This window comes from Protobothrops mucrosquamatus, unplaced genomic scaffold, assembly GCF_001527695.2.
Source record: "Protobothrops mucrosquamatus isolate PMUCROS unplaced genomic scaffold, P.Mucros_1.0 scaffold_159, whole genome shotgun sequence".
Classification (NCBI taxonomy): Eukaryota; Metazoa; Chordata; class Lepidosauria; order Squamata; family Viperidae; genus Protobothrops; species Protobothrops mucrosquamatus.
Window position 1 is genome coordinate 539,056 of NW_015386235.1, and position 13,145 is coordinate 552,200.

The following is a 13,145-nucleotide window of genomic DNA, read 5'->3' on the forward strand; positions in this document are numbered from 1 at the left end:
AATCGTCCCGGCCGGAGTCTTTCATGCCGCCCGAGCTCTTTCCGGCCGCCCAAGTCCTCTCCACGCCGCCCGAGTCCTCCCAGCTTTGCGGTCGAGGCCTCCCAGCTAGGCCGCAGTCGAGCAGGCCGCGTTCTTCCGGCTGCGGTCGTCTACACTGGGCCCGAGCTGGAACCGGGCCCAGGCTAGAGGGGAGCCGAACAGGTCAGGGCGGGCCTAAAACGGGCCGGGTGGGCTAGAACGGGACCGAGCGGGGGTTCGCCCACCCGCTCATCACCGCAAGCCCCCCCGATTCTTGGCTGCACAGGCCTTCTGGAATGGCCTGTGACTGAGAAATGCAGGCCTGGCTGCAGAAGACGCCACAGAAGTGGGCCGGCGAGGAGAGGTCTGGCTGCAAGGCAAGTGGATGCGGGGTGCGTGGGGCAGATCCACACCCTTACCCCCGCCCTAGCTTGATTTTTAAGTGTGTGCCTCGCCCCAAAACTAGGACTTATTTTTGGAATAAAGCTTATATTAGGCCCATCCCCCAAAATCAAGCTAAGGCTTATTTTCAGGTAGGCCTTACTTTCGGGGAAACATGTAGCTCTAATCTAGAGATTATTTTGCAAAGCAACATACTGTTGTCTACATCCCATTAGCTGGGAGATATATGCAATTCACTGACATTCTCCAGATACATAACATTATTGTTATGTGTTCTGTTTGGGCCTTTCTTTGACATTTTGATCAGCATGCCATAAGCACTTCTTATGCTTATCTTATGCAACCTAGTATCTTATTACATTCATTCTCTCCTTTTTTTCCTTCTCACCCTCTCTTTTATCATTTGTAGTTTTGTTTTGTTTTGAACCTTTTACATTCAGAAACCTTCAGTTCTCTATCTTTCAGTTGAAATTTCTCATTTCTTCCTGTACTTATTTACACATATCTGAGCCCTCATGGATTGCTATAAATCTGGAAGGCGTTCTTAAAATAGTTAACATAGTGATGGAGCACAAGACTATACTTTAACTTAGATTTCTCATCAATTGATCTGATATCAAGGAACAATCTGCTATTTAACAGAAGAAGCTCATAATCCTGAAAATTATATAAAAATGAGCATGTATAGCTCTTTAAAGACAGATTAAGATATACACATTTATGTTTTAACTCAATTAGAATACATACATATAAATACATATTTATTACTATGATATATAGGTCATACATTTAAATAAATTTATTTAAATCTAATTTTACCTAAACAAACAAATAAGAGAGATTTGTATCACGGTTCAGACTCAGACGTACAAGCTAATAAGGGAAGTTTTTAGGACTCCGTGAGAAGTGTCCAGGAGATTTTGGACAGTTGTTTAAAATTATAGTCCTCTTATCTTTCCTTTTATAAGTTTTATATATGGTATAATAATGTTAATTTGAATTAAATTTAAATTAAAACAAAAGTATTTTTCTTCTTGTCTTGCCTAGATCTTTATTCTGGCCTGGTTTTCAGAGGGTAATTACTGCCACTCAATCACCAGGTTGGAACGTATTCCAAAATACACATTTTTTATATTAAAAGTATTAAAGTAACATTATCAGAAGCTAAGATAATTTTACGAATATTATATAAACTTACAAAATAGGTCACTAGGCTTATTTATTTTTAAAGCATTTTTTTTGTTGGAACACTATAAAGAGGCACAGGTCAAATGTTAGAATTTTCCTATATAACTATGTTGCTCTTAAGGTAGGTTTTATTCAAAATATATTGTATAAAGAAACTCAGATATGTATTTATCATTACTGTAATTCTAGTAGCTGCTGTACTGTGCTTAGTAATCTTTCTTTTACTTACATTTGGCCTCTACACAGATATATTAGAGAACTCATATGTTTTGGCTTCATTATTTACATCTTTATTCTTCTCTATGTTAATATGCATAAAGATACCTGCCAAACTATTTACTTGATTAATACTAATTAATACTAAGGAAGATGGGTGGTTAAGAAATATGAAGAATGAATGAATGAATGAATGAATGAATGAATGAATGAATGAATTCCAGTCCTACCAATGAAAGCTTATGCCATAATAAAAATTTTCAATACCATTACATTCTCTTTTTGATATAATACCCCGAAAGCCATCTTTTTGGAATAAGATTATTTCCTGTAATTACATTATTATAACAACCTTCATTTAAATAATTGCACAGAGCTGTAGGACATCCTATTTTAAAGCTATATTTTAAAAAGGAGAATCTTTAAATAATATTCTTGAAACTGAGAATTTGAAAACTCCAAGCTGAGTAATCAGTATACACACACAATTAGTAGATCTGAAATTCCTTTTCTTTTGCCAGGTTCCAAGTATTCTTCAAATAAATACTTCTGAACACAATTTTACCACAATTCAATGTCCATGCTGTGCCATTTCATTGTGATTAAACATGCCAAATAAGTGTTGAATTACCTTTATACTCAAAGCCATTTAAAGCTACTACAGAGATATCTGCATTAATGCAACTTTAAATTCCTCGTATTTTACACCCAGATGGAAAAATTAAACAAAATCATATATATAGTTGTTACATATATATATTTCAGCCTTCATTCAGAAGTTCAAAATAACATATTTAGTATTTTATTCTCACAATAATATTATCAGGTGGATAAATTAGGAGATAATAACTGGCAAAATGATCTCTATGACTAAGGAGGGCTTTGAACATGAACTTCTCCAGATCTAATCCAAATCTCTCAACAATGAGACACCAGGGTTCTCAGATCTGGGCTGCCAAAGCGTGGCTAACCACAAAATAGCACTAAAACTGTCAGTATCTCTTTGCCACCTAGATTTTTGCTTGTCACTCTGCTGCGCACCATCTCTTTAAAATAGTATTTACTTAACTACTTAAAGGTAAATTTTAGCTGATGGACACAAGTTAAGTTAAATGCTTAAATTGGTTAAAAGCTAAACAGAAATCGGTGTTGAGTCACGAGAAATGCATAGAAGTCAGTCGCATTAAATCATTATAGAATTTGATTTAAATGTAGTACAGTGAGTGAACCCATCTTCTAACCAGCTTTGGAGAACTGGCAGGAAATCAAGACACCCTGAGGTATATTTTAATTCCTCCTAGCTTTGTTTCTGATTATTCTTTTGTCTTTTCTTTCTTGGCAGGTGAATAAAGAAAACTTTTCAATTGGTTGCCATGTAAAGCTCTTACCCAGCAACTGAGAATTCACTGTGGAAAGCAATTTGACTTTTTTAAAATGCTGCCAAATTTCCTTTTTTCCCAGACAACTTAAGAAAGCATGAATACTGTTGTACCCTCCCTTAGGGGAAAAAAATCAGAAATAGGGTCTTTTGAGTAAAAGACCTGCCAGTTGAAATGCCACAGCATTATTTCCATTCTTCTGGAGCTCTATAAATTAAAGACAGCTTAGTTCTTTACTCTCTAAATTTTGCTGCAAAAGTAGCTTTAACTCTGATTGGACATAATGTGTTTTTTGTCTTTTTATTTCTCCTGCAATCTGATGAATTCCTCAACAATATAAAAAAAAAAAGCCAGCGTGACCTAAGCAGTTATTAACGTATCTATTATCATGTGAGAGCACATTTTTCTTTTTAAACCAGAATATTCCAGAAATTCAGTGAATAAATATTGTTTCAAATAGAATTCAGCTTCATGAATATGTCAGAAAAATTATGGGAAAGAATAATTTTGATATTTAAAAAATGTTAAATTTCTCTAAGCTGCTCAACATTTTATGCTAATCAAGTCCAAAGTTGCTAGCTGAAAATGTTATTTAAAATTAAAAGTAAACCATTTCCTTGATATCAATTTATTGATTAATGAGTTGATTCTCATTATTCCTACCAAGCTTTCTGCTCCTGAATAAGAGGTGGGATATAAAACTAATAAACAAACATGGGTTTACTATACGCATAGCCTTGCAGGGATAATTTGCTTTATTTTCTTCTCATAAAACCCTCTTAAAACTGTCACTAGGTTTACATGTACTAAGTAACTGTTTAGCTATTATTTACTGAATAAACTGCACTTGTTAAATTCACACCTTCAATTTATCCACAAATAGCATTATGCATGAAAGAGCATTAAAATGATCGTGAAAAGCCCTACCCATTTTTATGTGCATATAATACGTATTAAGAAGGAATGGAGTTTCAATTACAACTGCATCCACCATCTTGACTTTTTTGAATCTTTTTCCCACTAAGTCCCCAAACATTATGACTAACAAAGCCAGTTTCTTTCTATCTTTCTTCTTGACTGAATTATTATCCAAAATCTGTTGGCTATAAAATGGCACCAGGAATGTTTCCTTGTTACATAAACAGCAGATTTTTCTCTAGAGCAGTGATGGCGAACCTTTTAGAGACCGAGTGCCCAAACTGCAACCCAAAACCCACTTATGCATCGTTGTGTGCCGGGTGGGTGTGGCTCATTGGGTGGGTGTGGCCCATTGAGTGGGCATGGCTGCGGTGGTAACAGCAGACTGGGTGGGACTAAAAAGTTCAATCAATCAATTCCAACTTTGCAAGATCTTTTTTTTCCCCGCAAGAAGTTGAAATTGACTGATTGAACCTTTTTTTTTTTTTTTTGCACACGGTGGCAGAAGCCTAAAGTGAAAAAGGTTTTATAAAACCCAGCTGAAGGCCTAGAACTGGGTGACGGCGTGCGTGCCCACAGAAAGGGCTCTGAGTGCCGCCTCTGGCACCCGTGCCATAGGTTCGCCACCACTGCTCTAGAGCTTTGTACTATTTTTGAATTTAAATATGTTTTTCCTTTTTTTCCCTGGTTCTTTGCTTACTCTTACAAACCTAGACAAGCAACATGTACTTATTAAGGGCATTAGGAACTTTATAGAACTTTGACTATATGAGAGAATTTACAGCCATGTCATTGAATGGGGTCACATACATTGGCAATACATTCTATAGCTACATAGTGCTATTCTAGCTCTTTCCAGGTGTGCCACATTGAAATAATAAAAAGGCTATATTATAACATCCAGTTATTGGCAGTTACTACAAGAGGAAGACAATGGAAAGCAAATTTATGAATATCCATCTATTCATTTGAGCAGCTGTTTGGCATTAGTTTGTCCAAGCATTATTTTACTTTTGAATATTCATATAACTTGGATTTTGTCCATACAGATACTTGTCTAAAGACCACTGAATATGAATGTATCAATACTGATAAGATTTTTCTGCATTAATGCAAGAGAAATATGTTTTTGTTTTTCAATGCCGCATTTTTCAGAAGTGCTTTCTCAGTAACTCATATGTTCAAAATTAAGAAATAAGCATGCCACAAAAGCAGATGAAGCAAATAATAGATGAATATCTATTACTAATTTAGACATAAAACTTCCATGGATGCGCTAAGGAGTTATTGCCACCCAATCTAGGAATAGGCACAACAGTACACAAGATGGATTTGAGCAAAGAGTCCCTGCTATTAGGTCCTCCTAACCCTATGTATCTTAATTCAAAAGGAAATCTCTTTCTATCGATGGAAATTAATTTAGTCCTAGAACTCCAATTATTCTCATGAGTCATTTTGTGTATTTTCATTTGTGCTTTTTTGTGTGTGCATAAGACATCATTTCTGCATTCAAGAAGAATTCAAAAGCTATTTTAAGCCACAATTATGACAACTTTAAAATTCATAAACTTGCAAGAAATTATCAAATTAAGTGTGTATTCGACTTTGTCACTAAAACACAATTGAAACAAACACATCAGCTGTGATATTTTAAGTATTACCCATTGATAACTCCAACTAAATCTGAGAATATTTCTTTGCCTCTTAGATTTTTTTTTTATTTAGACAATTTATCCATGTGGACTTATTGAATCTTCCACTACAATGAACCCTGCAAGTTAATATCTATCATCTATCTATTTATTTGTTAGATTTATAGCCTACCTTTCCTAAAGGAGCTCAAGGCTGTATAAGTACAACCTCTAATTTTCCTCCACAAGACCACCATATAGAGGAATGTTGGTCTAGATGAAAATTACTAGCTTGAAATTACCCACTGAGTTTCTGTGGACATGGGTATATTTGAATCTGGATCTTCTAGGTCAGGGGTAGGCAACCTCGGCTCTTTTATGACTCATGGACTTCAACTCCCAGAATTCCTGAGTCAGCTATGCTGAGGGGAAAGGGAGAGTTTCCAAGTTGAGCCATGCTGACTCAGGAATTCTGGGAGTTGAAGTCCATGAGTCATAAAAGAACCGAGGTTGCCTACCCCTGTTCTAGGTACAAGCTCTTAACTACTACAGTACCCTGGCTCTCTATGTTCTTCTATAATTTTAATTGATTGTGCCAGTGAGAAATATAAAATAAAAAACAATATTTTTTTCATAAATTTGGCAATCAATGGTGGAATTCTATGACTTCACAATTATCACACGAAAATCTGTAATGTAAGCAGTAAGCTGTCATTATGTTTTTCAGGTCTACCCAAATGTGTGACTTCCACTGCATGTGCAGTGATTGTCTTAGGGCATAGTTTTGGGATGAAGATAATCATCATCCATCACTCAGATGGATCAAAACAAAGCAATCTCTATCAAAGACATGTGACCGTATGACTTTATTATTTGGTCTCGTATCACTTTATGATAATTGCATCCAAAAGCCAAACATTCTATTAAAATAAAGAAAAATGTTGCACCTTCAAAACACATAAACATTTCAGATTAACCTGATATACACTTTCCTTTCACAGAATTCTGTACAGAAAAGGCTTCTGAATTTGGAGAAAAGCCCAGGCTATTTTAAAATCTGACATCAAAGGCAATACAAGAAATATAGGCAAAATGGGCCCTTCCTCATTAATGGATGATGCCAAACATGAGGATGGACAAAACCAACATCAGCATTTTTTTTTCTACCACATAGAAAAACATGAGTGACATGTGCATCAGGCACAATCTACAATTATCTCACATGTGTTGTGACATCATCATTATACAAATGATGCAAATTATGTAACTTGCATTATGACACAACTCCTGCCAAATCAATCACCAGTCAAAATCATGTCAAATTCACAGAAAATCTTTGGATGGCTTTCAAAAATATTATTAATTTGACTTTGTATTTTTTATTTATTTATGCCCAGAGTTATATGCCACATCCTCCTAGGCTACTTACAATAGAATACTGTAACTAAGCCATCATACAATAACATAAAAATATTACAACAAATAATAAAAATTCACTTGATTATATCAACAAGGTTCGTAGTTGCACAATGCCATAATACGATGTTTATGGTTTCATATGCTGCATAAAGACAATCAATTGTGGCAACAAATTTTATGTAAAACATAGCACAGCACAGCACAGAAACCTAAATTTTTGCCCCAGGTCAACCAAGTGATGCTGTCAAAATTCTTTCCCAATGCCTAGAGATTTGGTATCTGGAGAGAGAAGAATGGGTTTCAGTTCAATCCTGACAAGACGGCATCCAGAAGCAAGTCGCAACCATAGAGGGACTTTGCCCAATTCAACTTTTGAGCGAATAACATCTGTTTCTGGATGAGGAGACCCTACTCATGATTACACAAAGCTTAATCATCTTCCACACCGATTACTGTAGAACAGGGTGGGGAACCTTGGTCCTTTTATGACTTGTGGACTGCAACTTGCATGGGAATTGAAGTCCACAAGTCATAAAAGGGCCAAAGTTTCCCACCCCTGCTGTAGAATGTTCTGCATCATGGGTGCCCACCCCAGCTCCAGCAATGCACCAAATCACGTGACGTGCATTGCTGGAGCTGGGGTGGGCATAGCCTCCATATAATGCAACCGGCCCAAAGGCCAGCAGTTTGACACTCCTGTTCTACATGGAGCTACACTTGGAAGAACATTCAAAAGTTGCAACTGGTTCAGAATGTAATGGGGCAAGCAGTTCTGGGTGTTTCTCTAAAAAACACACTGACTTCCAATGAGCTTCTAGATTGCAATTCAAGATGATGGTTAGTGTCTATATGGCACACAGCCAGGTTACTAGTGGAACTTACTATCTCAGATTGTTTGGCTCACCCCATCAGGATTGACAGGATGGCCATGTTCCTGGTCTCTTTCTTTAAGCAATGCCATCTTCTGAGACTCAGGAGCTATGCTTTCACCACTGTAGCATCTGCTTTGTAGACCAGCATTCCTACAGGGCAGAATGGCTCTGTTGGTCTTTCATAAGAGACTACAGACCTATTTTCCCTCCCTCAGGCATTTGTACCCGGTGTTAGGGAAGATTTGTTACCTTATTGTTTCTTATCAATTACAAAACAGAAACATCTCTTTAGATCTCTGGCATATGATATAGCGATTGACTGTTGTAATTTCTTAATTGATTTGTTTTGCTGTTTTCTGGTTTTAAGTCAGAATCACAGTACTGTAATGAGATGAATAGGCACATATATTGTTTAAATAAACAAATATTGGGCCAATTGTCAGAATTCAGAAAAGTATGTAGTCCTACATATCAATTACAGAAATAATTGACACAATTTTTGATTTGCTTCTCTCCTATGGTTGGCTGGTTAGATTAGATTGAAGCGGCTTCACTTTTTTTTGTTTTGATAGACTTTATTATCTATTCCTTTTATTTTATTTAGTGCCATTTGACTCCAGACAAGCTCTGGGAAATTCACAGTATAAACAAAGAATTCAAGGGATAATATATCCAATTACTTCCAATATCAAATTTAGAAGGGGCCATATCTTTTGGATTCTATTGTTTGTCATTTTAACATCAAAAGGAAAGAAATATGAACTAACATTTACTGTTCACATGGATAGCTGGTTGATTACCTTCTATTTTAAGGGATTCCTCCTTGTCACTCCTTCAGCAGATCAGTTAATTAATACACATGTGTATTATTTATTAATTTGTTGCCCATCTCCACCAGGAGATGTATATTGCTTTTGTTTTAGTATATTTTCAGGTCTACCTTCAGGTGTCAATATCTGGCAATTTCTTTGCATTGATTTCGATATTACTTTGCAGCAATATCAATATTAATGGCTTTTTCATTACCTTTGCCTAATTATGTACCCTGCTGTGTTGAAGTGGATTGCAATTTACACATTCTGTTAGACTGAGGATATATGCTAATCCAGTATATCTGATCAGTACCAAATTTAAAAAGATTGAAAGAGCCATAGAAGTCAAAAGTCCAGATCCTTATCTGAAAAGTTTATTATCAAAATAATGAGAAAATTGAGACAAGGGAGAAAGAAAATAGAAATGACAGCAAGTTAAGATAAACCAAGATAGTTAACTAAGACATGCTTGAAAATCCTGTCACATACCAGGTCACATTAAAAAAAATGTATCTTTTAAAAACAAATGGATTTTAAATAAGTGTAATAGTATTTCAGAAATATTCAATGCTGGAATATTTCTAAAAAAGTCCCAGAATTATAGGATGCAGATTAGTCATGTAAAAACAGAATATATTGTTGTAGAAATATTTTATTTGTACAAATCAAAGGGAGGAAAGCATAATCCAAGCCTATTTCCTGATGGCAAATATACTAAATTTGCATTATATCCCAAGTGAATCAATTTCAAGCACATTTTTTTTAATATTTTGGCTTTTTATGAGGACAATTAGAACCCTATCTTATCTTCTTCTCCCATCTTGTAAGTTACTGAGCCAAACTAAAATGAGTTTTGATCTAAAATATATAGATTAATGGCAACTCAGCATTAGAATGTGCTCTGTAGACAACTACAGTTTTACATTTTAATTAGTTAACTTGCAGCATCACAGTCCTATTTAAGCTTGTTTAATACACTCACTTGACTTGTTTACATAGAAATTAACATAACTTACATTTTGGAAACTTTTCTATACTACTGCTCACTAATCTATACTACTACTTTTCTATACTACTGCTCAAAATCCAGGATTTTGTACCATGCCTATCCCTAATGGCCCCTCTACATGACAATTTTTTATAGTATGAGGGAATAACGTTTCGGTGTCATTTTCTGTAAGCTTTTACGTTAACTCTTAGACTGCGAATGAAGGGTAATTCGTTAAAAAAAGGCCTGATATTGCTCTTGTAAACATCATGCAGACCAGTGCAGAATGAAAAACTTGCACAAAAAAAGTCGGATGTTTGCCAACCCTTGTACCTCGATAAGCTTACCTTCACTCCTTAGCATGTAAAATCTTACTAAGAACTTACTGTACTGTGTGCAGTGGCTGATCTCACCTCTACAAGGCAGAGATCTTAAAAAAAAAAAAAAAAACCCACCAGACTCCCAAGGATGAGGGAGGGGGAGCGAAAGCAACCACGGTGTAAAATACGCTTTCCACGGACCGAACGAGATTGCTTCCACGGGAGTGCAAACCTCTCTCTTCGTTCCTTCTCCGGACAAACCCTAAACCAGTCAGAGCCCATGAAACTTAAAAACAACCTTTGTACGTGATCGCCTAAAAGCAGCCAATTGCAGAAGAGCCTCCTCGAAGGGTAGTAGTATCGTGCACCACGTTCACCTTGATGATGAACGGCGACTCTCCTGTAAGGGCGGATTTTCCACAAGGCCAAACCGAGATTCCCGAAATCTGATCGCGGACACCCCCCTCCACACACACACACCTTTAACCCCCCCCCCCAGCTCTGCCAAGCCCGGTCACGCACCGGTTGCCAAAGGCGATCTCGAGCAGCGACGGCGCTCTCCTCCCACTTTCTCCTCTTTCCCCTCCCCTCGGCTCGGCGCCCTACCTCGCGTCCCACCCATCCTGCCCTTCTCCTCTCCGCTCGGTACCTTCTGTGTGGCAGCTGGAAGAGAGGATGGTGTTCGGAGGTCGGAAGAGGTAAGGCAGGTAGCGGGAAAAGCATTTCATCTTCCAGCGGCAAAGATGTATTTATGCAAAAGTGAGGGGTAAACAGTCCTCTCGATCCATGGGGCTGGGCAGGCGAGGCTACATGATGGATGCATTCTACGGAATCCCGCCAATTGCCGAGCGAGCTAAGTCACCACCTCTGTTGCCGGACCCCATTTTGCCAGCAGCCCCAGCAAACGAACCGCCTCGCATTTCTGCAGGCGTCCAGCGCCAACTCCGAAGCCCCCCTAGCAAGCAAGGCGAGGTTCCTCATTGGCTAAAGCTCCTCCGAGCAGGATTTGCTGACTAAGTCCCTCCCGCTAGTAAAATACACAGAAGCAGCCAGGGACGGCGTGTGATAATCCTGGAAAGCTCTTTCGGTGGGGAAGGTCGGCCCACTGCGCGGGCGTGAAAGAGCCTTGGGAATTGCAACGGCAAGTTTCAGGGCGCCGATGTTGGAGCGAAGTGCGAGGCCGACTTTTAAGGATTGTAACGTCAAGGTTAGCATTGCATATAAAGGGCAAAGTTCCCGCATTGTCAGCTGGACTGGGCGCAACCTCAGCCAAGAGACGGAAAAGAGGAGAACTCTACAATTCGGGAAGGTCGCGTTAAAAGAAAATCAAGGACGATTTATATTCTTGTTACAGTATGCTTTTACTCTGGGGGTTGTTTTTCTTTAGAAATTTAATAGAAGCAAAAGAGAAATTCCTTTTGGACTAAAATCTGTGCTAAAGCTACTTAAAAAAAAAGCTGAATGCAGTTAGTTCAACTAAGTTTGTTCCCAAGAACATGTGCATTGGAGGGGGGCAGTTATTTAGCCTCATCGCTTCAATGTTGCCTTAGGGTTGTTGTTTTTTTCTTTTGGCAGCAAAGCGCAAGTTATGTTGGAAGCATCTTTGTGGGAAGAATCCAGAGAAAGAAATATTTTGGGAAAGGCAGAATATATTTCTCCAAAGAAATAATGGAGATCTTTAAAAGGCAGAAACTTCTCCCTCCCCCCAGCCAGAAAACTCAGCAGAAATCAGCTTTTAGAAATGCTGATGTAATAATCCATTCAGGAAGATTGGGGCCAGGAAGCTAGAAACTATGAGATTAGGAAGACAAAGACCTCTAAAATCTACATACCCCACCCAAACTCTAAAAGACATGACCTTTGGGGACATCATAGGATTAACCCAATACCAAAAGGTCACACTCAGACTCAGGTCAAAGTACATGACACAGGAAATACAAAGCCTCAAACAGAAAAAAAACCTCAAGAGCTCCAGAAGGTATAAAAACCCACCACTCCCAGCAACACACTTCTGTATGACTCTGCCCTTCAATAAAACTACAACCTTCTTTCTAAAGCAGTCTCCATTTTGTTTATTCCCAGCTTGGACTGGACCCTGATGAAGACTTCTTTCTACACTGTTGAATGCCTTTATTTATTTCATCTTCATCCCCTGCTTGTTAGTGAAACAATCGTTAAATCGTCTTTAGTTGTACCAATGAATGTTTTTTTTCATTAGCTGATAGCATCCAAGGATAGTCATAAGGTATGTGATCTCTATACACATTGCTATCCATTTCATGACCCAGTAATGACTGGGATTAGTGAGCCACTTTACCTCCTCTTGCATCCCTGGTCAGCTGCTATCTCTCTAAAAACCTGATAATGGTGCCTTTGTGCCAATGAACTCAGAATTAGCAGCAGTGCAAGAAATTTGGAATAGGTCTCACCAATGGGAGCAGTACATTTCAGGCTGTATGTTTTCTTGATTTAAGGTATTGATTTCAGTAGAGAGGAAAGTTCCTGAGAAATAAATTACTAAGTATTATATCCAGGAATTATAGGATAATAGTGTAATCATCTATCCATGTTTATTTATTTTATTCAATTTCTATGGCTGCCTATCTCACTATGATGATTTTGGGTGGCTAACAGCAGTTTAAAAAACTCAACAGCAAAGTCAAACTGGCATCCAAGGCAAAAAACAACAACAACAGCAGTTAAAATAACCATCTCGTAGACCTTGACAACTTGTCCTCCTTGCTAATGAAAGTCCAGCAGAATTGGAGCCATCTACTGTCTGGGGGAATTATGTTCCACAGGGCAGGTGCCACAACAAAAAAAGCCCACTTCTGGATTCTGCCAGATGATACTCCTTGATTGGTGGGAATCTTACTGTGCCTCCTAGTACAGATGGATAGCAACAGTGAAGGAGAGGGAAGTCTACAAATATCCGTGTTTCCCTGAAAATAAGACCCTGTCTTATATATTTTTTTCCCTCCA

At 37.9% G+C, this 13,145-nt stretch overlaps 1 protein-coding gene across 1 annotated transcript in view; it reads right to left on the reverse strand.

Moving 5' to 3' along the window:
• Positions 1-10,891, reverse strand: part of PPP2R2B (protein phosphatase 2 regulatory subunit Bbeta) — a 258,761-nt gene extending 247,870 nt beyond the window's left edge. The window contains exon 1 of the mRNA XM_015821045.2: positions 10,813-10,891. Coding sequence (XP_015676531.1) covers positions 10,813-10,891 — 79 coding nt within the window. The remainder of the gene's footprint in view (positions 1-10,812) is intronic.
• Positions 10,892-13,145: the final 2,254 nt, after the last annotated feature.